Here is a 27,049-nt window from a genome sequence, read left to right as displayed (position 1 = left end):
CTTGACGAATACCCACACGCGGGGGCGAGCTACTACGGTCGTTTCCCAGCTCTTGGAGAGTGCCAACTGCATAGATCTAGGCGCTCCCGATTCCCGATCCCGATTGCTCGACAATTACAACCAGCTACACACATGACGCTAGGTCAACTTCGTCCGCCCCCGGGGGGTTCGTCCGAACGAACCACGAGTCTTGGCGAAACGACCGACCGAGCTCTACATTCCCGATCTACCGCAACGCATTCCGTGCACATTGGTAGGAGCACGACTAGCCGGGTGCGCACCGGTAGCGGAGTTGCGTAATATAGAGTCAAGAATGCCGCATAGCGCCAAACTCCATGTGCCTTCAATCGTACTGGGGGCCCTAGGGCCCTAGCTTCGCGGAGTGTGCTTTGCGGAGAGCTTTTCATCTATTCTGGGATTGGGATTCTGCTCGGTGCCGCAAGAGCTGAGAGGCGAGCACCGGGGCAGGGCCGCGGCCAAGAACTGGTATGCGAAAGGCAAACGCATCGGGCGGCATCGACCACATTTTCCCACATTTTCTGCCTCGTTGGCCTCGAAGCGGGGTTGCAGCCGGCCTGTTGTTAGCAGAGAGATTAGCACTCTCAATGCACCACCGCCCCCCTCTGGGTGCACCGTGTAGTGGTTCGGTTCGCGATGATCGTGACTGGGTCGTGACGCGACACACATCGGCACATCGCCGTGGCCCTCCCGGGCGCTGGCGCTGTGTATTGGTGTACCCCCGCCACACTATCACCTAACACCGCGAGCACCCTGTGCGGTTCTTGCCCTGTCTATGGCGAGGTACGCTATGGGGCCGTAAACTACACTACACTACAGAGTACACTACACACGGTCCGGGTCTCTACTAGAGATGTGGAGTGTCGCGAGCGCGAGGCGTTTAGTTGCTTCTTACTCCCCCATCGAGCTCGTTCGATGAGCAGGGGCTGGTTAAGAATTCGATCGACCCGCGTGACTACTCACAGCAGTACAGCGGCGTGCCTACCAGCCGTGCGACTCTTGCGGTCGTGTATATCCGAATAGACGATACACGATCGTCAGGAGCGGCACAGGCCACGATTGCAAGGTGCCACCAGGATTGTTGGTCTGCGTGCGACGCAGTCCCCCGGGGCCCGGGAACTGGGCCCATTCCGGCGTCAGATCCGTGTCCGTCAGGGTCCACAGACAGCACCCTTTAGCGACGCTAAGTCGGCTTATCTAAAACAGAGGGACTTGCGGTGTACCTGGGGACCTGTGGACCTGGACCTAAAATCCCCGTCGGCATCCGTCGTCCGGTGCGCTCTAAAAAAAAACGGAAACTTCCGTAGCCGCGTAGCCTGGCGGTAGAAAGTGAAATGTCCACGTCTTCCAGCAACCAGCTTACGCTGGTTCGGCGACTTACGCGAACAAAAATACGCAACAACAAACGAACCTCAGACAATGAACGGTGTGGCGCCGATGTCGATGGCGGAAGATGGTGCTGGCCGGTGCCGGTGTGTGTGTGTGTGTGTGTCGGTATGGGTGACTTTCCGCAGTCGCAGTGCTAGCTGAACACTAGCCCCCCCACCGGCCTCTGTCTGCCTGCCTGCCTGCGCACCGACCGTGTCGTCGTGTCGTCGAGACCCCATTCTGATCAGGCCGGCCCCAACCGGCAGGCCCATCCCCTTCCTATGCGCTCACCGCATATTCTTCGCTGTGCTAGCGGAAAACACACCGCGCACCACCACCGCGGTCAAACGGTAAGGCACCGTTCAGTGTGCGATTAGCGAACAGGCGGCGTCGACCATCCAGCACGTTTGGTAGTCTGCCCGCCCCGGCCCAACCCCGGTCCAGGTCCAGGTCCAGGTCCAGAGGTGTAGTGTCCGAAGTAGTTCCAGCATTATGGAAACTCTCGTCAGCGTGGCGGGCAGTGCGTGATCTGCTTCTGCCTTTCGTGACTTGCGGCTTGCTCATTGCACCCGCACCGGGGTAAGGTTTACATGTGCCGCCCGGGGGGTGAAACCAGAGCGGCCTTGAGCTGTGATCGCTTCTGCGCGTGCAGCGGTGTTGCGGCCTTGGGGTAACATTTGTTTGCACACACTTTCTTATTACACTCTATAGCAGACGGGGGCACCAACAGTCACGAGAGTCACACATTTCGGCTATCTGTGTGTGTGTGTGTGTGTGTGTGGGTGATTGTGATTCAGACCGAGTGTTGAACGAAACCGAACCGAGACACCGACCAAAACAGGAGGTACCACGAATGGTCATAATACTGATCGTACTGCCAGCAGCATGCCATCTTCACCAGCCGAAACCCCAGTCAGCAAGTCGCCGTCGTCCGCCGCAGCCGCAGGCTCCTGGACCAACTCAGCCGGAGTCAGTCCCGCACCGCGACCGAGCCTCCAACCACCGGTCAGCCGGAAACGGCGGAACCCATCATGCCCGGCCCACCGGTGGACGATGGGCGGACAGACCTCGCACACCCGATCCCGATCGTCCCGTGGCCGGTGTGGCCCGACGGTCCCGTGTTTGGGTGCCGAATCTGGGAAACGATCGTATCGCTGCTAACAACAACAACAACAACACCGCAAACAACTGCAACGAACCACAGCGGCAGCAGCCCTCGGCTGGCTGGAGCTACCTGACGCGTATAATAATTTCCGACGACTTTCCACAGGTAGCAATCAGGGGGGGCGACAACGCCACCGACAACGCCACCGACAACGACGACGAGGTCGAAACCGTCAACCGTGAAGGTAATTGTGATGAATTCAGGCCCCCTTCAGAAGCGCAGCACACGGTCTGCAGTACCTGACGTCTTCTTGTTTCGTGGGTGTCACCGCCCTCTTTCACAGAGGAAATCATCAAGAAGCGTAAGACGGAGTTGACCACCACGCGGCAGACGGAGACCCGCATCAAGCGGCAGCTGCTGTTCGAGGATGGTAAAGTCATCGAGGACTCCGGGCCGATCGTGTCGACCAACACGATGGAGGACACCGACCGGCAGGAGACGGTGCAAACCGAGGTAGGGCTCGCTCGCTGCCGGTAGTCGTGCGCACGGCGCGGCCCAAACACTAAAACGTATCCTTTTTCTCCCCACCTTCCCATCATCGGGCATCGCAGCATCGCGCACTGGGCGATCCAGAATCGAACCGGGAGCAACCGGGCACTCCCGATCCCGAGCAGCGGCAGCAGGACGAGCTGCCGGCGCCGGACAGCAGCGCAGCTACCACACCAAAGAAGCGAAACGATGGCACCACCACCGTTGCGGCCACCCGACCACCCGACGGGCTGCTGCGCAACGTCAAGGAGGAGGTGTCCGTTTCGCGCGAACTCACCACCGAGCGCACCGAAGTGGCCGAGCAGCAGCATTTCGGTGACTTTACCGACGAGGTAGGCACGGGCGGAACATCATCACCGCATTTTACACGCCAAGCACGTAGCCGCGTCAGTGCGCGCTTCCTTTCTGCCTCCAGCGGGACCATGACGGGTACCGGACACACACCATACCATACGCGGCGGGACGAAAGGTTCATTTGCATAGTCCCGTACAACGGGCCGATCGATGACTTCAAGCTTCCTGCCATTTGCCTGAAGCTGGAACTCGATGTCCGTTTTCGAACGACCGATCCCATGTACCCCCTGGAAGGTCGGCTCGATCGTAATTCTCTGCGCTGCTGCCGCTTGATCGATTCGTCAGTCAGACTTTAAGGTGCTGGCTCTAGCAGACGAAACAGTAAGACGGAGTTCACCGTCTTGACCTCTCTCTTTCTTCGCTCTCGGTGCAACCATTCAAAAGATTCTTCTGCTTCTGAGAAACGAACGAACGAATCCGTCTCAGGGTTACGAAAGCATTATGTCTGGAAGCCCCCTTTCGTGGTGGTCGCCTGAGAAGCTCGTCTTGGAGAATTCCTTGGTTCGCTCTGTTGGATCACCGTTCTTGTTGCATGCACTCTCTCTCTCTCTCTCTCTCTCTCTCTCTCTCTCGGATTTATGCTGTCCCGGGTCATTCGTGTGGAAGCGAGCTAGCGAACACATTCCCTCTTCCTTTCGCCTACCCCCTCTCCTTCACGCGCTCTCTCTCTCTCTCCACTGGAGGAGATGGCCTTTCTCTTGTGGTTGCTTTGGCAGCATCTTCGTACGAACCCAATGGGACTCCGTGCGGAAGGGCCAAGTAGCAGCCGGAATGGTCGGTATTCCGGGCACCGCGGCGTGCATCAGCCCAGGATACAACATGCCCGCGCGCGAGAGAGAGAGAGAGCCAGCCAAGATTGGGTGTGAGGGTCGCGCTCGAGGAGCCCGCAAGAACGAACGGCACGAGAGCGCCCGCAAGGGCTACCGCGAGCAAGACACTCGACTGCTGCTGCTGTTGCTGCTGCTCGGTGGGCCAAGAAAGAAGGTGGGTTAGTTTGTGCGCGAACCCGTTCGACAACCTGCTCTTGCTGCGCGTTGCTCCGTCTCGTTGCGGGCACACACAAAGCGGGCTCCCCGGACTCTGTGCGGGCTCTTCCTCGGGCGGAGTCGATCGTCGTCGGGGATCGAGTGTCAGCAGCGACCCAGACTCCAGGCAGGTTGCCGCACCGCAGAATGCACGCAGAACCAGCTTAGCATAGGCACGCAAAGACCAGGCTAGGCCAGCCAACCTAAAAATGGATCCTTATGCCCGGACCAGCATCATCGTGCGCCTCGTGTTGTGACAGTTGGCGCTTGATCGATTGTTTTTACTGCAAAAATCAACAGTGCGGTGCGGTGCGGTGCGGTGCGTGTGTAGTGAAAGGTGTGTGTCGCGCTGCAATGTGCCGAGTGCCCCGTTCCGGTTGTTTCGCTTCCAGTGACACGAAACTCGGTGTCACGCGAACGATGTGGTATGTACGGGGCTGATACTTAACAAAGTGAAGGCTGTTATAGGCGCTACCCTTTGGTTCTGATCCGTTGCCCAGAACCTGACCATCAGACCCTTCGAGTGCGCTCTCTGCAGCAACCCCTTCGCCCCCGCTATAGCAACCTGTCTGCGGAGAGAAAAAAACAGAGTATAAAGAGCCGTTTTTCAGGTTGGTCCACTATACCTAGCTCTACCTTGGGTGTGTGTGTGTGGGTGTGCTTGCGAGTCTTTCTCCTCGCTTTGCACTGCTCGCGTACTGTTACAGCGATTTTACACGGTTCAGCTCTAATATCCAGTTGCGCTGCGCACAATCAACCACAACCACAACACAGTAACCGCGGAACGCGGTACATTCTGCCCGAACTCATACCAGTAAACCCAGGCCCAGCTCAGGGAGGATACCAACACTCTCTGGCAAGGCGGCGCCGGCGGATCCGCTCTCTGACCGTGTGGGGGGGATCGTGATCCTACAGGGCCATCGCTCGGATGGCCCAAGAACGGAACGGATCACGATAAGACGTAGCGCGCGGGATCGCCCCAAGGCGTCTTGCAGAAAACGGTGCGCTACATTCCTGCACACCCAACATTCAACTTCCAAGCTGCAGCACGCTCCGGTCGGTACAAGCAAGCGATTACGTAACAGTACACATCTTCTTCGGCAGCATAATGTAGGTGTGTAATGTGTGCGCTTAGCGAACCACTGAGAGCAGCGCGAGCCTATTGTGTTGCAGCGTCTGCGAGTAGCTAGCACACGTCTTCAGCAGCACCGCGCGAGAGCGGAATTCTCTCAGCCAAGATTCTCATCCGCGGCCGCCTTACCACCTCCAGGCGCGCCGCACTTTGGATTGAAAATGTTACATGTTACGATTGGAGTTGAAGTTTACCATTTACTTTGTAAAGGTATTAGGTTACGCGACACACACAGATGTGTGATAGGTTTCCTGTTTCCATAACGCCGGGAACACCCGGGACTTGATACTAATGCGCCATGTCAATTTTTTATTCGGCCCTTAATCCAACGTCACAGTAATCGTGGTGGTTCTTTCTGTCCTTTCTGCCAGGCGTACCTTGGCGTAGTCCGTAGTGGGGTAGGGGGCGACATCCGGGAGCTGCTGCTATCGGAGAAGGCACGGGCGGAGCTCAGCCCGCCGTCTGGCCAGCCGCAGATTGTTCAGCACACGGTCCAGACGAAGAAAGTGATCGACAGGGAGGACACGGACATCCGGCAGCTGGTGAAACCGGACGGCACCCTGGTGACGGAGAAGCAGCAAACGCGCCAGCACGAGGAAGTGCACGACGACGAGCTGCCGCCGGACTCGGCCGGGGCGTACCCGGTGCCCGGCTCGGACCAGGCGCATAACGACGAGCGACTGATCGAACAGAAGGTAGGGAATCGGAAAATTGATTTGCGCCCCGTTTCTTGTGTTGCGCTAACAGACAGTTCGTCGCCCCATCTTTTGCAGTCGTCCGCGCAGCGCTACTACAAGCAACGCGACGAACAGCATGTGGATCTGCTGGCGAACGGTAGAGTGATTGGCCACGAGATGCGGTACGCGGCGGAGCAGACACAGCTGGAGAAGGACGGGCAGACGGCCCCGGGCGAGCCCGGCATGCTGTCGGACTGGGACAGTCTGTCCGATCGGTTGCGCAAGGCGCGCCGGTTGGGCCGCCACCCGAAGGAACTGGCACCACTCGTCCCGGGGCACAGCAAGGGGCCGAACCAGCATGGGGCCGGGCTGGGATTCCCGGCGGCCGGCCCGGGTGGCCCGGGGCCGAACGATCGGCTCGATGCGCTCACCAAAAAGCCGCTCGACTTCGACATGGAGGAGGAAACGCGCAAGCACGAAACGAACAAGTGGCTCGAGTGTCACTTTGGCAGCGAGTCGCGCTCGTCGCGCGACTCGCACGAGGAGCTCGACGAGCTGCTGGTGGAGCCGACGAAGAAAACCTACTTCAACGTGACGATCAAGTCAACCGACGGAAACGGCTCGCTGCTGGGCCCGATTGATGCACCCGATCGCCCGAACTACTCTGGCCCGAGCGCTTCCACCGGTGCCAAACGGGACCCGCTGGATGCTTCCAAAGGGGAGCCCGGGCTCTACCCGGCCGGTACACCGTTGAATTGGTCCAACCGTGGGCCACGATCGACGTCGCCTGGGTGCCGCCGTGAAGACACACCGTTCGGTAGCGGTTCCGGTGGGCGTGGGTACCGAAAAGGGTTCCGCGAAACCAAAAAGCACGAAAGCCCGGAGCAGATCGGAACGGACAAGACGGGCAGTTACGTCATGGAACCGCGAGCGACGGAGCTGGGCGGAGATGGGCTTCCGCGAGATCGGCCTCCCAGGCAGCCGTACAGTGGCCATCCGGAGCAACCGGATGGCAGACCGCAGGTGCCGCAGCGTCGTAAGCAACTCGCACAATCGTTCGCCGCAGGACGAGAGAACCGCTCGCTTCAGGAGCACCAGCCACTGCAGCACCAGGCCCGGCAACACCCGGCACACCAGCAGTATCCTTCGAATGCCCGGCCACAGTATGAGGTAAAGCCGGTTAGAGGGGCGGCAATAGTTCATGGGTACGGGCCACGCAGTCGCTCGGTGTCGCCGATTCCAATACCGCCCGTAGCGCAGACAATGCGCAAGCCTTACCAGAAAACGCGTTTCAGCAGCATCCAGGATCTGAGTCACGGTCATGGCCAGGGCGGTGGCGAGCGATCTGTAGGCAGACCGCAGAGCGCACTGTCGAAGTCGAATTTCGTTGGATCCGCCATCGGAAAGTCGTTCCGCAAGCTAATGTGCAAGATACGTTCCAACAGCGCTGAACGGAAGCTGAAAATGAAGAGCTCCAAGCTACAGCAGCAGCAGCAGCAGCAGCGGTCATCGTCGCCCGTATCGTCACTCACGGGGCAAGGGTCAGCGCGGCTCAAGCACCAATCGCCGACTTACCAGCAGTACAACGTGATCGACGGTCACATCAGTAACAGTGGTTCGCCGCCGCCGCCAATCCACGAACAGCAGCGGGACGCTCACGTCGCAACGGACCTGCCGCTCTCCGATGGAACTGACCGACCCACGCTCAGAAGGAACGGACACAGGACGCAGCAGCAGCAGCAGCAGCATCAGCAAGAGGTCGTCGATAGCACTAGTGGCAGTGGTCTCACGCCTAGACAAACGTACTATCTCGGCGAGAATCCCTACGGTGCTGGCATCTACGGCAAAGAGAACAAGTATAATGATGCAACGGCCACCGACATGTCTGACAGCGTCGGTGTGGGGCCCAAAGTGCCCGGACGTCACTACACGTCCTCGCAGCCACGGTAAGTACCCCACCCTTGCTCTGAATGCCGAATGGCGATAACCTGGGTGTTTGCGTTTCGTCCACTTCAAAGGGTCTTCCAGCATCTGCCCCACTCCAATCGCCATTCGAACCTCGGTCGATTCAGCAAAAGCACCAACCGCCTGCCGACAAGCAGCCATGGTGGCCATTATGAGCATCCGGAGGTGCAGTATCTGGGGCGACCGGTCGCCTCATTGCACTCCCACAGCTCACAGACACTGCCGCGCAACGATCTCCACCATCAACACAATAAGCTGCTGCACGGCTCGAAGCCATTGCACTCATCCACAATCAACGTGTCGATTGTGAACCGGGTTAATCTGCCGACGGCGAGCCCGGTGGCAGGCCAGTCCCAGGTGCTCGCCACCGCCGGTCCGGTCAAACCGGCGCGGTCGTATAAGACCCTTAACCGCAGCAAGTCTTTCAACGTTCACGGGCTGAACGGAACCAACGATCCAAGTCCAATTTACCTGGAAAAATTGCAACGCAACCAGCATGCACCGGTTGGCGGATTTTATCGGTCCAGCTCGTACTTGGAAGAGCAGAAGGATCCGTCGTCGTTGCAGCTCAAGAGCCCGTCGATCGTCAACTACATTAGTCGCAGCACGCGCGATCTAACGAACGGACCACTGTACGAGAGTGATCGCATCGATGCCGCGAGGGAACCGGATAGTGGGGGGCCAACGCACACACTCGACAAAAAAGGTATGTTCCTGCGGAACCTGCAGAACCGTGCCCCAGAGCTGTATCGTACACTGCACGAAGGCGACATGTGCCGTGAGTCCCCGCGCTCAGCATCCCGCGACTATCTCAACACTTACATCACCCGTGGCCAGGAGCAGGCGCTCGGGTCCCGGATACCGGTCGGCCCGAACAAGGACACGGCCAGTATCGTACCGCGCAGTGGCTCCAGCCCCGACGATTATTCGGATCAACGGAAGCACTTGATAATCCGGAAAGGTTCCGCTTTTGGAATGGCCGATCAGCAAAACCTGCCCGTCCGATACCGGGTAGAGTCGGATTTGAAATATCAACGAATTAATGATAGCCCGAACGTGGGCGGGGTGGTCATCGAACTACGCAATAACTCCTAACCGACGTGCGACGTCAGGGGCCAAAACATGAGTGAGGCCCTTCTGTACGGAACATTAATTTTACGCTAACTTATGCTTACATCAAAGTACTCATGTTGTGCCACACGCAAGAGACCGCATACCCGTACTTCGGGGTAACTTCACTGAATTAATATGAACTTTTTGTACGCCCTAAATTGTGTTGTCGAATAACAATCATAAAATTTTATCACACACGTACGAAACGTTATTCTCCGACGTCGTAAACCAGATGAGATAGCAAGCACCGCGAGTTAGTGTCCCACGTCAACCGCGACGCAACCATGCGCAACGCCAGACTATACAGGGACTGAATTACTCAGGTGCGTAAGTTGATGAACAAACACATAAGTTTCAGGAGAATTTAATGTTTTCTTTATTCAGAGTAATCGCTGTCAGACACATTCGCACACCCCTGCCGCTCCTTAATACGTTTATAACGTTTTGGCGCGAGCAAATTTTTTATCTTCGTCACTCGACGATCGTAACGAAACTGTTATGGGCAGGAGCATGACCATTTTGATTGAGCGGTCAGGGGACATTAAAAGATCTCAACCGACACGCCTTCATTCCCCTTCTGAGTGCGCTGTTCTTCCTTAAAAAAATCAATCTGGGAAATTCATTGTATGTGTGCAATAGCGTTGCAACGGAGGCTTTTATTATGTTAGAATTCCTCATAGCCAGGCAGAGGAAACTGTTCACTGTACCGTTCCACCTCCTGTCGCAGGGCTTGCACCTTACCGCTGACCTCGGCGTTCTCGTGGATGGTGCGCTTGAAGTCGACCAGCTTCGGCCCAGACAGTGTGGCAATCTCCTTAGATAGTCGCAACCCCCGATCGATGAAAGCTACGACCTGCTTCATGTCGTCTTCCCCTAAACCACGCGTCGTCAGGGCCGGCGTGCCAAGACGAATACCGGATGGGTTGAGGGCCGATTTATCGCCCGGCACCGTGTTCTTGTTACAGGCGATGGAAATTTCCTCCAAAATGTATTCCGCCCGCGCACCCGTAATGCCCACCGGGCGCAGATCGACCAGCACCAAGTGCACATCGGTACCACCCGTCGCCACAGAATACCCCGCATCGAGCAATCCTTGGCAAAGGGCACGCGCATTCCGAACCACCTGCTCCTGGTACTCACGAAACTCGGGTGTTTTCGCCTGAAGCATACATGTTGCAATACCGGCTATCGCATGGTTGTGTGGGCCCCCTTGCAGCCCCGGAAAGACGGCCTGGTTGACGCGCGCCTCCAGATCGTAGAGTACCTTATCGCCGTTGGGCTTGACGCTTCGTACACCTTTACGAAAGAATATAACGCCGGCGCGGGGTCCTCGTAGCGTCTTATGAGTGGTGGTGCTCACTACATCCGCGTACTCGAACGGCGATGGAATGATGTCGGCCGCAACCAGTCCGGAAATGTGTGCCATATCGGCGAACAAATACGCTCCGTTCTGGTCGGCAATTTCACGGAAACGCTTGTAGTCCAGGCAGCGCGAATAGCACGAGATACCGGCAATGATCACCTTAGGCTTGAAAAGCTTGGCCGACTCCTCCATCTTGTCGTAATCGATCAGGCCAGTCTGAGGGTTCACCTTGTAAGGCATACTTTCGAAGAAGATTGAAGTCGCAGAAATTTTCTTTGTTTGCGTCATGAAACCATGCGTTAGGTGACCACCGTCTGGCAGATCCAGCCCCATAATACGGCCGTGCGGTTCGATCAGCGCTGTGTACACAGCAAAGTTAGCCGGTGAACCCGAGTACGGTTGAACGTTGCATCCCCACTGCTCTGGGTCAAGACGGTACGCTTCCAATGCTCGCTTCTGAGCAAGCAACTCGATCTCGTCGATAAACTCATTGCCACCGTAATACCTAGAATCATACGGAAAATGCTCACCTCAACAAAAGAGCTACCCTGGATGACCGTAGCTACAGAGAGCACGACTACCATACGCAAATCACCCACCTTTGGCCGGGCAGCCCCTCCGAGTATTTATTGTGCAGACAAGAGCTCAGGCACTGTAGTACGGAGAGTGAGGTGAAGTTCTCGCTGGCAATCATTTCCAATCCACGTATCTGCCGTTTCTTTTCTTTGCGTATCAGATCCATAAGCTCCACATCCTGATCCCACAAGTTCTGGTGCAACAATTTGGCACTGCCGGACATCTGGAAAACAAGGTGGATAATAGGAAAAATGAAACTGCAAAAGATACAGTGCACGGCACGAAACCTTTCTTGGAGGGAGACTATTATTTACAGTGGGTTTGTTGAATTTACTCATTTTAAGGCCCGGAAGCTTAGTTGCTTAATGTTGCCCTTGGACGATTACTACGACTCAACTGATACCAACAGCAAGCGAAACCGAAACTGCACCACCAAGCGTATTCGTCTTTGATTACTGAATGATTGATGCTACCATGGGTTGAACTTATAAGCCACCCCGTGAGCAGGTTTGGCGTTTTAGTTGTTAGCTTGATCTGATTGAGTACGGCCATGACGTGGAATGTGTTCCTTTCTACGGTGCGATAATCGCGGTTGCCCAGCATCCGTTTCCTACGCTCTTGATCGGGATCTTTTCAACTAGAAAAGAATAACAATCTTGAAAACATCTCGCTTGTTTTCGCTCGCTCGCTCGCTCGCTTGAGCTCTCTTGACATGGGGGCAAATGACGATCGTTCGCTTATCGCTGTACGCGAAATGGAGGTACATTACCAACCAACATCGTCCGCGTATCATGTTGTTGCTATAACTGTATCACTATCATCGGTGATGTGCCACAAAGTGTGTCCAATCCGGTCTGCATTCAGTGGGTCCGATCGACGACATCGATCAGCAACAAGGGCGATGGGGCCGGTTATTTATTGTTTTGTACAACCACACGGAGCAATGCAAACTCGATGCCACGATTTGTAGCCTAACTAATATGGAGCCGACCTTGGCTACTTTATCGCGTTTATAGAGCACATACATAGGGAAAAAAGGAATAAACCTACCAGTGTGTCCTACCACTGGCATTGTAGAAGTGGTACGCACAACGCGTTACTATTGCCGTGAGCACCGTTAGCAAACAATAACAAAAAGTACTGTTAATAGGTAACAAAATACTGTTACTGCATGTGTTTATTGTTGCATACAAAACCGTTATCGCCCGCAGTCGATCGTAACTGTTACCGGGCGTGAATGGGGCAATGATGATTACCCACGACCACGACGCATCATTTGGTTGTTTGGATGGTTGAAAGTCACCAATTTCAGGGATTTAGCCCGCAGACACCCGGGTTATAATTAATAGCGGGTCCAGTCTACCGAGATTGATAAGGCACAAACGCATGGATTCTGAATTAAAGTTAACCAGCTTGCATTAGAAGCCACGGAAAAATGGCTAACAATTGACTTCATTGTGATCATAAAACCTCACCGGTTTTGATCAATTTGCAACTATGTGATATTTATATTCCAGGATCATTTGAAACGATGATCAATTTTCGAGCGCGCCACGTGCTCCACAGTAAGTCTATTCCATTATTCACTTCCCAATATCCGTATTTCTTTAGGCCATTATTATAGGACACATAAAACTTACGTTGGATGATGTTTTCGGCAAGGACGATGATGCAAAACGAACAGATACGGTGCTGGCTGATGGGGAGCTGAAGCTATCGGGCGACAATGCGTTTACGCCGTCCGCGTTCCATGCGGGAGAACCGCTGTGCCGCGGTGATACGCGAAAAGCCGCATAGCGACAGTGCGTAGAAACGAGAGCAATATATCGTTTTGCAGCGAACATCTCGTTCTTTGTTTGTTGCAGAAACAGGTTTTGCCGTTACGATCACGCCGGTCGGTTGTCCTCTTGGTCGTTCCTACGCTTGCTCGCTGGTGCCGTTTCACTTTCGTTCCTGCTCAACCAGGATTGAAAACTTAGGACCGTGCTAGGCGAGCTGTCACGAATTGAGCTACACTCCAGAGGCTGCGTGAGTTCTGCGTGACCTAACGCTGTCGCTGCGGGATTATTTCTGCGCTTCATTAGTCTCTCAAGAAAATTCGAATATTCTTTTTTTGCGCTAACAAAACCAGCGACCAAACTGGTCACCGCACATCACGTATCAATGCCTCCACTGGAGGTTATCAGTGGGTCGCTCAGGTCATCTTCTGATGATAACCAATTCGACGCACAGTTTCGGATGTAATCGTAGCCAGGCAAAATAAATATAATTTTGGCACACTTCGCGACATGCTTCCGCGGAAACGGCGTTTCATTGTATTTGAGTCTAGACGAGCTGGCAAAAGATAATTTTTGTTTACACTTTATTTATTGACAGATTGATGACGTTTCATAGCACACCGATTGTAGCAACCTTGTTTTTCGAACAACATACCTACATATTTTCTACATACCAACTCTTTACGATGGAGCAAAGCAATAACAGTTTAGAGCTCTGAAACATAGATTGGTACTCCTATCTAACCAAATCAATAACACATCATAATTCAACCAATCTTACAGCAGAATTTTTGACACATTTGCAATCATCAGAACGCGCAGCCAATCAGGATGTATAGAAGCTCTGGTGCGAACAGTTTGTTCGAAGCTTTTACGAGCGTTGTTATATAGGAGTTTCACCGTAGAGTTTCAACTGCGCACTTTTATACAGCAGCGTGCATTTGTAGATCAAAGCTAATGGTGCATTTGCATACACAGTATGTATAATTATAGTATTCGTAAGCGGTAAGCTAACGGCGACGGGCTGCATTGGCAAGAAATTAAATGTATCTAGTGCAAACTGGTTGAGGCATATTGATTTCGCACATTACTTTACACCGTGGCAATTCATCTTCAATATGCGTTTAGGCTTTCTACGAGCGGAAAGCTAGCGCAAACTGCAATCAAGCAAAACAACAATCATTCGTCGTTCATCGCTAGTAAACTTCAAACTAATCGTTCAGAAGTGGAATCAATTCTATAAGGTGTAAAATTCCGTGGTAAGTAACCGAGTCTTTGTTTACATATGTGTGTACGAATAAGCGAAAAATTATAATTCGTTCAGGATGCTTGGTCTCCATAACCTATAAGCACGAGTCGAAAAGTACAGGGATGGAAATCTCCCGTATCAAAATCACGGCACAGTGTCGATCTGAGTGCTAAACAGGGGCCGCCAAGCTGTCAACGTTTGATGCATGTTGTAATTGTGATTCCTAATTCCTAAAGCGAAACTACAGAACAAACAGCATCGGCATCTTCGCAATTTTCTATTTTTGAGAAGAATCAAACATCCCAAAGGGTTGCAAAGGTACTGAGTGTAGATCGCCGAATTTGTTATTAAAGTGACGATGCTTGCTTGCGGGATTCCGCTTGTTGCATTAACTGCACGGCTATCGCAGCTGAATGTAGCCAACTATATACGCACCAGATAATGAAATCTGATTTATTGTGTTGTTTCACTCCTCTCATGTTTCCTTTTCCTGGCAGGTCTATTAAGGTCCACCTTGACGAACTGAAGAAAGCAACAATAGTGCGAAATAGTGTGCCGTTGTGGCGAGTCGATCCGTTAACCCTCACCATACTCTTCGCGTTGGTCTGCAATGAATGTGGAAAATGATGTCGAAGAGCAGCAGGATTGTGAGATGAAAGAAGTTAAAACGAACACTGATTACGGGATGCAACTGGTATGTAAACGCTAGTAGCTTTCGCGTGCATAGGCTAACTTTTTCTATCCGTTTGATTTACCACATATAGCTACACAATACAAAAGGTGTTTTGACAAAAATAGCCAACTTGTACGCCGAGCGTCTGACTTCTGATGTCATACTAGTTGTCGGGGAAAAGCGATATGCGGTTCACCGCATAATACTTTGCGCCAGCAGCGATGTCTTCGACGTAATGTTAATGAATGGCAGCTGGCGTGAGTTTAGTGACAATGTCGTCAAGCTGCAGGAGGAGGAAAGGTGTCAGCTGGTGTTTCCGCAGTTTCTGCGGTACATGTACCATGGCGAGATTAATGTGTCCGTCGATACGGCCGTTTATATATTGAAGCTAGCGGACAAATACAACATCCGCGATATGGCGCAGCTCTGCGTCGATTATATGAAAAAACACATAACCAAGGCGACGGTGAAGGGGTACTTTGTGGAATGGCTACACAACTCTCTGCTCATCTCGTCACAGCGCAAACACCTTGCCACGCTATTAGAAAACTTCCTAAAATGGAACCTAGAGTTCGTGCTCTCTTACTCCGGCTGGGAGCACCTCAATCAAGGTGTTATGCAGTGGTTGGTGCAGCAAAATGATCTGGCTATCCGGAGTGAGTATCGGCTTTACGAAATGGTCGAGAGCTGGTTTCTTTACCAAAAAGCCCTGATAGAAAGCCGGACGGACCTGCATCGCGCAAAAAAGGAAGATGCCATTCGCAGCATGGTTTACAGTGTGCTAATTCACATACGTTACCCGATGATGAGCTTGATCGAGATGGCCAATGTGCTGATGAGCCCGTGCACGCAATTCATGAAAGAATTTTTCGTGGCTCGCGTTGCCGATGGAATGAATTTTCACTCGGAGCGACTCGATATAGTCAACGCAGTGTGCCAAACGGAGGCGGGTGAGCACCAGTTCACGCCACGGCTCTATACGGCGGACTTTTGGAGTTTGCAGATTGCTTGTAATTTTTTTGAAAAGATGGAAAAGTACTCGAGCATTGCATCGGTTTTCTTTTCGCCAAAAACCTTCATCGATAATGATGGTAAGCCATTTATGTCTTTCACGATGATTCCTTACTTCGGAAAACCCTGATGGTACCCTTCGGCGACACATTAAAAACGATGCGTTTTCTTTTCCCTCTTCCACAGAACAAAGTGATGCATGGGACGTGGAATTTTACCCGCTTGGGGTACGTTATAAGCCGGCGCAACTAATTGGAGTCTACAGCGCCGCTACTAACCAAGAGATTCCGGAAAGCATTATTCGTACTGTACGGTTAAGAATTACCAATCAGGAACCAATGAACGAGGAACGTCGTTACATGGTAAGCTAAATATGCATACATGAAAGTATCAGGATGAGTGCTTACGAGGCCTGCATTAAAGCGAGGCGGAGGAGGAAATTTCCATTGACAGCAATCGTAGAGGAATAACCTGCGGCAACGACCATATCAAAAGTAAGATGTACATTCTTCTTTTTCGTCTTCTTCGAAAACAACTGCTGAGCTGAGTCTTATCCTGCACCAGAGACAATGTTAATCTCTGGTGTTCCCTGTAACGGTTCGTTTTTACGGGCGGGGTTGTTGGTTCCGCGCCAACCGCCTTGTCACGGTATCCGGTATCGGGCCGGGCCAACCGCCGCCGGTATCGGGAATTGAAACCATGGCCGGCTGCGTGACAACCGATGCAGGGATTCGAATCCAGGCCAGCTGTGTGACAGTGACGAACAATACCGACTGCTCTATCAGCGGGGGTGGAATCAGCGGATCATTAAAGCGTGGCGGAGGAGGAAATTTCCATTTGCAGCAATCGTAGAGGAACAACCTGCGGCAACGACCATATCAAAAGAAAGAAGTACATTACTCACGCGAAGTATAGTCACTTTATGTGATGTTATGTCACTGCGAGATGTTTCGACACTCACATCAACCATAAATCCCGTATATATATAAAGTATTTTAGTACCCTGACTGTAGCATTAGCTCATTGTTTACTATTGATTATTGATAATTATTGATATTTTGAAAGGGTTTTATTACTATTATCTTGTTTTTCTTTCAGATCGGTGTCCTGATTGCTGGCATGCAAAATGATATCGAATACGTCCATAACTGCCGCGTGCGGATCGCATACTTCTCCAGCGACCAGCGGGTGGTAAATATCGACAATTTGGTGCCGTTTGACGATCTGCAACTCTGCGGTGTCCATACGCCTAGTTTGTACATGGTCGGGGAACGGCGCGATACGTTAAAAATTCACGTTATTATTGTGCCATTGAACCAGCATTCGAACGTGTTCAATCCTACGATCGAATAATTTTTTGTTTCCCTCGTTTTTATAGGGGTTGTCTCTTTCTTTGCTTTGTCTTGTTTGGGCGTGTTTGACTGGTTTACAGTTATTTGTATACGCATCTAAGTTTCATTAAATACACCATTCATACATTACTCATGTAGTTGCCTACTAACACCGTTGTCGCATCTAGTCTACATAATGTCCAGGCGGTACCTAGTCAAAACATCTTAATGCTTAAAAAAGCAAATGGTTTTTTTTAAAGGCGCTTTCATTTTGCGCAATTATGTTGGTGATTATAAAGCATTTGTTTACATTTCTTATTATAGTTTTTTTGAACAAACCTAGCTATCCCGATTAGGTATGGGCCGGATGCGGCGGTGCTAGTAGATAACTGACTTCAATTTCTTATTAGTATATTTAGTGATGCGGCTCTTTCGTAGATTGTCCGTGTAAGCTGCACCGAATCGTATATTTAGTGCAATGTGAAACAATTTTGTATGGATGGGCTACAACGTTACATAGCAGAATTGCTTAGTACTTGTTTACCCTATTGTTAAGTTCGCCTTAGGCCTCGTCGTGAAAATTACCTAAGGTTCTGATTAAGATAGGATATGTTATGGTATGATCACATAATTCGGTATAGCAGAAACATTGACGTCCATACACGGCGTTAACTAGTATGTCGTTTGCGGTACACATGTGCAACATTCACAATTTGAACCTTGTTCAAAGTAGCACAATTCTTCTTCAAAATTTATTGATTGATGGATTGATTGATGGATGTTAACCGAAAAATCTGATGTGATATATTAGCGTTTACTGTGTATTTTTGCAGCAAAGTATGTTGGTTTTAGTTCATATAGAGAAGCAGTTTGTGGTCTGTAATTGTATCAAGAGCAATTTCAAATCCCGTAAGTTAACTTAAATTCAATTGAATATACAAAATTATCTTGATATCTTGATACGGCAATTATTATATAAATGAAAAACACTGCACAACTGTGCTGCGATATGTTCTATTTATTTTTAATTGCCCAAAATCATAGGTAGCAGTTACATCATTATTGATTATGCGCGGTTTATTATTATTAGGTGATTGAAAGCTACTCCCAAGGCATTCAAGAAAGGGTGTTGAATGGTGCCGCTCACAAAATAGATCCTTAAGGATGGTTCGAGGCCACAAACAGTATGAAATGTCGCATTAGATTAAAACAACAGGGACATATGCAGTGCAATTAGCAAGAAATTTGGCTAAATCATGGACACAAAAGAACCCATCGTTTATATGGGATTAGTGATACAAATTCACCGAACGTTGATGTCGAGTTGGTGCCAGTTTAAAGATCAGAGTGCTATATGAAAGAGCTGCTCAATAACTCGAATTTGTAAAACCATAAAACCAAACTGTTAGTAGGTCATTTAAATCATCGGTACGGTTGATCCGTGACCAAAGAAGCATCCTTTGTTGAAGACTTTTTTCTGTCGAGTTTAAATTAACTTTACATCGATAAAACCGGCAGTATAAGGCATCACTAAAACCAGTACCAGTTTTTTGTACAACGTTAAGAAAGAAATAACTTAATTTAAAATAAATAGTGAGATAAATTCAACGAGTGCAGTACCATCCATATGCGTTTTCTTTACTTTACTTTTTGCGGTCCATTTCAGTACTTTCTAAATTTACGCGTCAAAAGCAATTTACGAGATGGATGAACGAGGAAATCAAATCGAGCTAATGGACTTTCCTGCTGTATGTACGGTTAGGCAGGTTTTACCATCAACGAACAGCATTTTTTACAACGTGGAACGGCGTGGTTTCTTTTAATAGTGAAAAACAGACGGAGCCATATTTGTTCGGCGTCATTGTTTACCCTTTGGTTGTTTCATTGCATCGATCGTATTACCCTCACCAGTTCCATTTGCAGAAAATCTGTCCAAGATTATTTTTTTGCATATTACAAAATTTCCACCCGAACCACGCCACGGTATCTAGATTGTAAATAAATGTGCCTTAATAGAAAAAAATGCCGCATTAATCGTTGAAGCACCATTGTTTCAAAGTCACAGATACACTTATTCTTGGTTGATTTGATTTAATCAAACTTCCCGGTATTGTTGGCTTCCTTCGGCTGGCGAGTTGAATATAGCGAAATCCAAGCAGTAATGTCTCTGAATTGGCATTTCCGCACTTCGATGTGCGTATATAGGGGGTACATCGGTTGCACATTTTACACCTTTTACTTCTGCTTCTTCGTCTCCTTGCTTTTTCTTCTTCCTTTTCCTTCTTATTTCGTTTTGCTCCAATCTTCTCACTCCGCTCATCCGTTCCACTTTACTGTCCGTTCGCTTACCGTAATTTTACCGATGGCGATAACGAAAGAATTTAAAAAGGGAAATTGACGTCCGTTTGATCTTCACTTTCGTCTTTAGTCGTGCGAACCGCTTCTCTCGAGTTCGTTCACGATATCCGCCGGCGGTAATTGTTCCTATATCGCATTGTGCCCAGATCCGAGTCCCAAACTTTTTCTATCGAGTTGACGGGCGTGTGTGATAAGCTACCCGAGCTTGGGTGAGATTAATTCAAACTTTCAATCAAACTTATTCAATTTGAATAAGAATTACTTATTCAAGAATCAAACTTATTCAATTTCGGCAGAGAATATTTTGTCATTTCCTTAGCACACTTAATTTGATAACGCAGATCGGAAATTACGAATTGAAGTGACGTCTGCCGCATTCGAACCGACTGATCTGGGCGCGAACAAGATGAGTACTCTCCCAAGAACCTAATCCTGACGGCTTGTTGGTTTAATACAAAAAAAAAATAAAACATGTTATCTTCACTGACGCGTCAAATCTATGCTCGCTCCGCTGCAGTTGGGCTATAGAGAGCCGGGACGACACATAGTCGTTGCTCCTTTTCTTTGTGGGTTCCTAATTACGGACACAACGAAACCCTCATTCGGTGTGTTGTCATTAGGACGACAGCTCCCATTGCAACTTGCTGAAGGGGATGGACCGTTTGCGGTTGACCCGAAGAAGACATCAAACGGGTATGGCGAGAATAGTTGCTACAGGACGATATCCCATCCAGAATGGTCACGATTTCACCATCGATGCAGCCCAAAACGACACGTCCTGTGGACGTGGCAGCACCCCACGTAACAGCAACAGCGGCCACCATTTCGCATTACGAACTGCACGAGAGGTCAGTAGGTACGTGTAGCGATTTTATCGAACAACCAGAGAAAGTATAACTTTTAGCTCCAAAAGAACTGTAACCCTGTGGGCCAACAAACAAGAAAGGAATATAGATGTTGACTCGATCTGCTGCGAGTTCGTGCTTGATCATATCGAGACTTGGGGTCACGAGAATGTTTGGGATCACGTTCTGTCGCTAGTTCTTCGAGCTCAGATATATGATGTAACAGTCCAACCTTTCAAGTCACCTGTAGAAGTGATAAATTAACAGCCGATGGAAAGGCGCAACAAATGACTCAGTCCCCAGCCTCATTTGTTCGTACATTGACTCAACAACCAATAGGCAGGGGTTGATACCCCTAACCCAGGCACTTGAGTGTGCCAGCTCATTGGCCGTGGAGTGGAGCAGAGCGAACGGAGCATAAATTACGCACCGCACCGATCTCACGATCCTCGCGCAGTAATCGATTTACGTCGGGCCGGTCGGTGGCCTTCAAATTTCACTTTCGCCCAGAAAGTAAAAAAAAACACCACCCTGGACTTCTGAGAGGGCAAAGCGTAGGTGAAACAAAGCAATCCAACACACTCCAGTCAATTGCGCCTCTCTGGTGTGATTTCGCACGCCATCACTCTCGCACGCCGCCATTGTGCCTCATCCCGAGGCGCCCCGCACTCTCGCCTCACCTATCGTAATCATTTCCCTAACCAACCGTAATGGGCCAACCGCCACTCTCGCCGGCGAGGCGAGCCCATGCGAGTGCGACGCGGAAGTTAACTTTCCCCGTCGAACGGGATATTAAATGACGGCGGGGCGTTTGCTGCTAGCACCACCACCACCACCACAACCTGGAAAGGCCAGTAATTAATGCTTCCAATCGCTTACGCACCTCATCGCACCCGTGCCCGTGGCCAGGGGGTCTAGGATAAGAGCGAGAGCCCTTTAATCGGGGACCCTCACCAACGGTAGTGTTGGAAACAAAGGCCACGGCCACGTGAAAGTCGCTTCATCGGAAGCCCCCACCCCCCGGGGGATGGAGACATATCCCACCGGTGGTCTTCCCCAAATCGTCAGTGGACTTGTACCCTGGCCCAAAATCTGGTCCGAGTGTCTTGCGTTTAAGATGCATGTTTTGAAGGTACCAACTTCCAGCTTGCCCACCCTTCGGAGCAGTTAGAGAACCTGAAACATCAACCACAGAAGATCTGGCGTGACCGTGGCGCGAGTGAACCAACACTTTCGGCATTGTTCGTTTGGGTAATTTCTCGCCGCTTCCTTGAGAAGCGCGCCCAGAGATTACGAAAAGCAGGTGCGCTGGGGGAGCTCGTGGTGCCACCACCATTTCGTTGGTCAGGCACTTGGAACATATTTTAAATAGGTATAAACAATCCACCCGTTACGCGTTACGATCCAAGCCTAAGCACGATAGTACAAACTGTTTCCTCACTCAAGAACCTCACTCCAGAACAAGGGATGCTACGCTCTTGGTGAGATCGGACACGCGGATAAAGTATGCCTACATAAACACCACTCTCGCTCTCACGTTTCAAGAACCGAATTGACATCATTTCAATAACAACACTCCACGCCCGCTAATACCGGCTTACAGCTTGCTGGTACACGCAAAGGATAGGGGAACTGATTCTCTCAAAATGCTTACGGAATGCATTCCAGGAGCTGTGCCAGGAACTAGGCCCCTGCCTCTCTAGGCCACCTTTTTGCGCGATGGAAACGTTCGAAAGCGACGCGAGGTGATCGCGGCGCCGCACATCGCGCCGCGTTGCGCGCTTTCGGAGCCTGCCGAATCACTTTTCGGCATCTAATTGTACGCGAACGACCACCGGGCCACCCTGGACGCGGGAGCAGCCGCGAGGCAGTGATTCATTCAGCGAAGCATCTCCCGGCCGCGTTGCCGCGTCATCGACTACGCGGGTCGCAGTCGTCGTAGCCTAAATTTGGGTTTGTTGGTGCTCGGAGGCACAAAAGAGAAACTGTCCTCCATTTCGCCCCATTGAGCGCCGGACTCTAGGCCGGACAGCGCACGCAGCTTGAATGGTTAGTTCCGCGAATGGCGCGCGCCACCACACCATCAAACCCGTCGACGTGGTTTTCCGTTTTCGCCTTTATTCAGGATAATTTATTCTAACAAGCTTAGTTGTATGTTTATGTTTCGTGTTTTTTCTTCCTCCAAGTTCGTTTAAGATTAAGATAAATAAAAGCAAAACTACATACACTTCCGGCGTTATTGTGAAGAAGGGTTCCCCTAGGTAGACTGTGATGGGGAAAATATTCAGGAAATCAAACCGCTAGTTACCGAATTTCCGAAGGCCACGTGTTTGCAAGCGCATTACTAACGGGCGCAGCGGTTCGTCGCTTGCAGTCTTTTGATTGCGCGCGTGATACACCGATATACGGAGGGTGTGTGTGCGCGCGCGCGAGGGTTTCGTTTCTATTCTACCAATTCGACTACCTCTCCCATGAATTAATGTTTGCTCCGTTTCCGTCCACTTTCTCGCCCGCAGTGGACACCCGACAACGGGTGACATCGTCCACGTTCGCAACATTTCCGAGCGGGCCAGCCCTTTCTAGCGCTCCACTGCTAAGCTTCTGCCTTCTGCTTCTGCATCCCGTTCTCCACCGGCCGGCGGCTGGTGGCTTGGTCATTTCGTTCGTGCTCTCATTTTTTGTTTCTTTATTTCTTTATCTGTGCTATGTAGCGTGTTTCTACTAGTGCGGCTTTCTCCACTATCGCTTCCTACAATACGGCTGGACACTCACACGCACACACTCATGTGCTGTCTCCGCGTAAGGCGCGTGGCCTGGGTTTTGCTTATCGAACTTTTGGTTTTGGTTTTTTTTTCTCTTCATTTTGTCATCTTACTTTTGCTTCTCGCGGAACGCGGGCTGTGCGTTTATTATCATCTTGGTTCTTCGTTTTCACGGCACCGCCGTTTGCCGCCCGGTCTTTCGGTACTTTCTTTGGGTCACAGCTCGGCATCGTCCGAGTCTAACGCTGCTGGTCACAGGTCCACTAGAGGGGCCGTTGCTTAGCAAGCGGTGAGAAAGTCTGAAATGAAACCTGTTGAAGAATTTGCACTGTACACCGTGCGTGTTTGGGCTAACCTCATCCAGTACGTTTTTGGGCGGCTCCGGGTCCTGGTACATCATCACCGCCTGGTCGGGCCAGGGAGGATTATGACACATCAGCAATATGCATCAGCCGGCGCGCCGGCCGGCGCGTTCCAAAGTTTCCAAGTGCACCGATCGCACCGTTCAATTAGCGTACCCCGTCGCAGCCGGCGCGCACTTTCGCCCGGTGTCACTGGAACACCGGGCCTGCATTCGAAATGCTGCGCCGTCTCGTCGTCGATTCTGGTCCACGGTGGACATGACTTTCTCGCCATGGGACGCGATCGCGGGACTCTTACCCAACCGGGACCGGGTGTGCGTGAGAGACTGTGCCGCGTCAGAAACACGAAACGAATACACTGCGAAGCGTGTGCGATCGGCGATGGCCTTAGTAGGCCAAATAAGGATGCTCTGCCCGTGCCCCGTGCGAACAAAGCGAACGGCCAAACGGCCCGAATGATAAAGTAGCTAGTTTTGCCGTCTCTCACACGCTCGAGCCGCATATTGTTATCTGAGGCTGAGGCGAGAATGGTCGGCGCTCGCAGAACGCCCTCGCATTCTCGCTTATCTCGCACTCACCCGTACACACGGCACTGGTGCCGTTCGGTGCGACGCGCCGACGATGCCATTCCGCAACTGGCAACCAACAAGGCCAGCTGGTGATAAATACACCGCCGATCGGTCCACTCTTCAAAAAAAAAAAAAAACCAAAAACCTGGTGCTGGTGTGTAGCTAGTGTGCCGGGGTAAGGTAGATGAACACCCGAGTCCCGAGTGAAAAATAAACCCAAAACCAACACTACCGAACTGAACGGGGCGCAGCTGCCGGAAGTGTTGCCCTTGCTGCTGCTGCTGCTGCTGCGCTTCATAGCGGCAACTTTCGAACGAATTGAGCGCGCAATAGCGATCGGCGCGCAGGGCAGGGCAGGGCGGTGAGTGAACAAACATACCCTGCGGCCATCCGTCGGCCCGCCGAGCCGAGCCCTGGGCCGCCGGCCGGGAGAAATTTGATTATTCATTTTCGCCAATCAAATCAAAACACCATAAATCGGCCCCATCGGCATCGGTCCGCCAAAGCTGTCCAATAAACCGGAACACGTTCGTCCGCAATCAAGCGCGGGGAGCTGGCAGGGACTATGTCTGGTGAGCGAGGAAGCCGGCGACCGGTAGCGCGCCCGTGGCTCGCCCTGGCGCTGCTCGTAGCGCTATGGGTGGACCAGTGCGCTCAACAGATACCTCGCAGCGGGACACCAAACGACCGATGTCCCCGGGTAAGCATCATCCCCTTCCCGCTGCCCGCACGTCAGCTTCCCGTTTGTTCCGGTAGGTACGGGCGATGCGCAACTTTAACCTGAACGCCATGATGGGCGCCTGGAACGTGATCCAGTACTACGCGTCGTCGGAGGCGCTGCCCGAGTACGGGTGCATGCGCAGCTCGTTCTCGACGTCCGACGGGTACGTGACGATGAACTTCACCTACGTCTTCCTGGACGACCCGGCGGCCGCCTTCCAGCAGGGCAACATCACCTGGATCATCCCGAACTACGAGCAGCCGGCGCACTGGGTGCACGCCGAGAGCAGCTGTGAGTACGCCGCCGAGTGACACAGCCCCCACAGGGACCTTACTACCTGATTCTTCATTACCGCACCCAGACGAGGAGATATACAATACGTACGTCATCGACACGGACTACGGCTCGTGGGCCCTGCTGATGCACTGCGCCGAGAAGACGAAATCGCAGAAGTATCTCTCCGCGCTGATGCTGTCGCGGGAGCCGATTCTGGCCCCCAACGTGGTCGCCTTTCTACGGTAAAAAACGCGCCACTCCCCCAGTATCGCTTCCACCGATCTTATCTTTCGTACCATTCTAGCGAGAAGCTGCCCCGCTACGACATCGACGTGGAGCAAATGTTTCCGATACCGCAGGATGGTTGCGCAAGCAGCGACGTAGCCGAAGCGCAACGGTACTACGTGCACAACGTTTGACCAGCGCCGAATTTGACCAGCAGGCGCATTGCTAAGTACAGCGCGTGCTAACGGTGACAGTGTTCTTCTTTCGGATGGCCCGGTGAGAGAGTGCCAGGCGCGAGGATATCAGCACAGACTGGAACAGGATGTGGTTGAGGAGAAAACACGGAACGGAACGCAAAATCTATGCCAACCCGGCTCGAGCCGGCGCATCAGAGAGAACGAAAGAGAGAGAGAGAGAGAGAGAGAGAGAGAAAGAGAAAGAGAAAGAGAGAGAGAGAGAGTGCCTTGGATGGTCCGCCCCTAGGGGAGGGGGGATGGGGGGCGAATGACTAAAACAAGTGAGCTGCGGAGGCCGCGGACTTTGTGAACCAATAACAAACAAAACGGCACACTAAACATGATTAGAAATCAATTGATGGATGTCTTCGGCCGCCGTCGTCGTCGCCGCCGCCGCTGCCAGTTGGCAAGCCGGTTCCCGGAATGAGATATGAATACGGGGGAAAACACCACGGGGAAGCGGGGGGGGTGGCCATCTCACCAGCTTCAGCGCCGCCGTCGCCGCCGCCGCGCTCGAACCGGACGGCCCGGCTGCCCGGGTGTCCGTGTGAGAAAGTCACCACCACCGGGGCCGCGCGCGAAAGGAAAGTAACAAAAAAAAAAGGCGAAAGAAGAAAAAAAAAAGGTGCTGGACCACGGGTCCGGATAACCCTTCCCCCCCGCCCTCCCCCCTCCCTGTGGGCTGGGCCGGTCTAAGGGGAAACCAACAACCAACCCGCCATCAGCCATTTTTGCAATCGATTCTAAAATAGTCGAACGGGGCCGGTTCCGGAGTGGATGTGGATGGATGGATGGAAAGCCAACCGTTGGTGCGAGGTTGAGAGGGGGGGGGGGGGGGTCCGGGATGATGGGATGGGAATGGTGAAACGAAAATCGGAGACATAGCGCACCGCACCGGCAACCGGTGCGGCGAGTGAGTGACAGTGGGGGCCCTAACCCGGAGCTGCGCGCTAAACCTGTTGCGCGGCCGATCTCACCCGGAATGAAAAGCTACCTCTACCACAGCAGGGTGACGTAAGGGAGCGGGGTGAGGTATGGTGTCGGCCGGAACCACCGGCCGGGTAGAAAACGGTGCGCGGTGCGCAACACAATTGCACCAAACAACAAAAAAAAAGAAGCGACGAAGAGCGAAAGGATCTCGCGGCGACGACCGGCAAAGGACCGCAGAGAGCGCGTCAGGCGCGCACGAGTGTGTGTGTGTGAGAGAGAGAAAGGGAAAGATGATGATGGAAAGGGGTGAAAGAAACGGAGCCCAGCGCGAAGCGAAGTGAAGTGAAAAGTGGCACAAGACACGCACAGGTCAAAACTGAGGCGGCACATTTTGATGGTCCCGGTGTCCATTCGGCACAGTTAGTCTGTTCCCCCCCCGAGGGCAGGATATGTACACCCGACCCGACCCGGCCCCGGC

At 52.0% G+C, this 27,049-nt stretch overlaps 4 protein-coding genes across 7 annotated transcripts; 3 read left to right on the top strand and 1 right to left on the bottom strand.

The window, feature by feature from the left end:
* The first annotated feature begins 1,096 nt into the window (after positions 1-1,096).
* LOC128271560 (uncharacterized) lies at positions 1,097-9,498 on the top strand. Its single transcript, XM_053009144.1, has 7 exons — positions 1,097-1,164; positions 2,101-2,735; positions 2,835-3,004; positions 3,103-3,372; positions 5,923-6,246; positions 6,325-8,174; positions 8,247-9,498. The coding sequence occupies exons 2-7, from the start codon at positions 2,240-2,242 to the stop codon at positions 9,286-9,288; spliced, it is 4,152 nt and encodes a 1,383-aa protein (XP_052865104.1). The 5' UTR covers positions 1,097-1,164; positions 2,101-2,239; the 3' UTR covers positions 9,289-9,498.
* Positions 9,499-9,664: 166 nt separating this feature from the next.
* Positions 9,665-13,234, bottom strand: LOC128272570 (serine hydroxymethyltransferase). Of its 3 annotated transcripts, none has more exons than XM_053010401.1 (3): positions 12,886-13,234; positions 11,269-11,468; positions 9,665-11,174 (listed from the first exon to the last, which is right to left on the bottom strand). In XM_053010401.1, exons 1-3 carry the CDS (start codon positions 13,087-13,089, stop codon positions 9,971-9,973), a joined length of 1,608 nt encoding a protein of 535 aa, XP_052866361.1. In that variant the 5' UTR covers positions 13,090-13,234; the 3' UTR covers positions 9,665-9,970. The 3 variants fall into 3 exon arrangements, with proteins under 3 accessions (XP_052866361.1, XP_052866377.1, XP_052866368.1); XM_053010417.1 differs by lacking the exon at positions 12,886-13,234 and adding an exon at positions 11,560-11,696; XM_053010408.1 differs by lacking the exon at positions 12,886-13,234 and adding an exon at positions 11,533-11,685.
* A 789-nt stretch (positions 13,235-14,023) lies between these two features.
* Positions 14,024-18,873, top strand: LOC128277463 (BTB/POZ domain-containing protein 17). 2 transcript variants are annotated; one of them, XM_053015921.1, is made up of 5 exons: positions 14,024-14,282; positions 14,770-14,966; positions 15,037-16,036; positions 16,143-16,318; positions 17,055-18,873. In XM_053015921.1, the coding sequence occupies exons 2-5, from the start codon at positions 14,883-14,885 to the stop codon at positions 17,307-17,309; spliced, it is 1,515 nt and encodes a 504-aa protein (XP_052871881.1). In that variant the 5' UTR covers positions 14,024-14,282; positions 14,770-14,882; the 3' UTR covers positions 17,310-18,873. The 2 variants fall into 2 exon arrangements, with proteins under 2 accessions (XP_052871881.1, XP_052871889.1); XM_053015929.1 differs by lacking the exon at positions 14,024-14,282 and adding an exon at positions 14,523-14,590.
* Positions 18,874-24,650: 5,777 nt separating this feature from the next.
* On the top strand, positions 24,651-25,857 carry LOC128268509 (uncharacterized). The gene is made up of 4 exons (XM_053005630.1): positions 24,651-24,883; positions 24,940-25,195; positions 25,266-25,422; positions 25,485-25,857. Exons 1-4 carry the CDS (start codon positions 24,749-24,751, stop codon positions 25,597-25,599), a joined length of 663 nt encoding a protein of 220 aa, XP_052861590.1. The 5' UTR covers positions 24,651-24,748; the 3' UTR covers positions 25,600-25,857.
* The last annotated feature ends 1,192 nt before the right edge of the window (positions 25,858-27,049 follow it).

This window comes from Anopheles cruzii, chromosome X (assembly GCF_943734635.1).
Source record: "Anopheles cruzii chromosome X, idAnoCruzAS_RS32_06, whole genome shotgun sequence".
NCBI classification, from domain to species: Eukaryota; Metazoa; Arthropoda; class Insecta; order Diptera; family Culicidae; genus Anopheles; species Anopheles cruzii.
The sequence above is the reverse complement of the archived record's forward strand: the minus strand, read 5'-3'. Positions and strand labels throughout refer to the sequence as shown.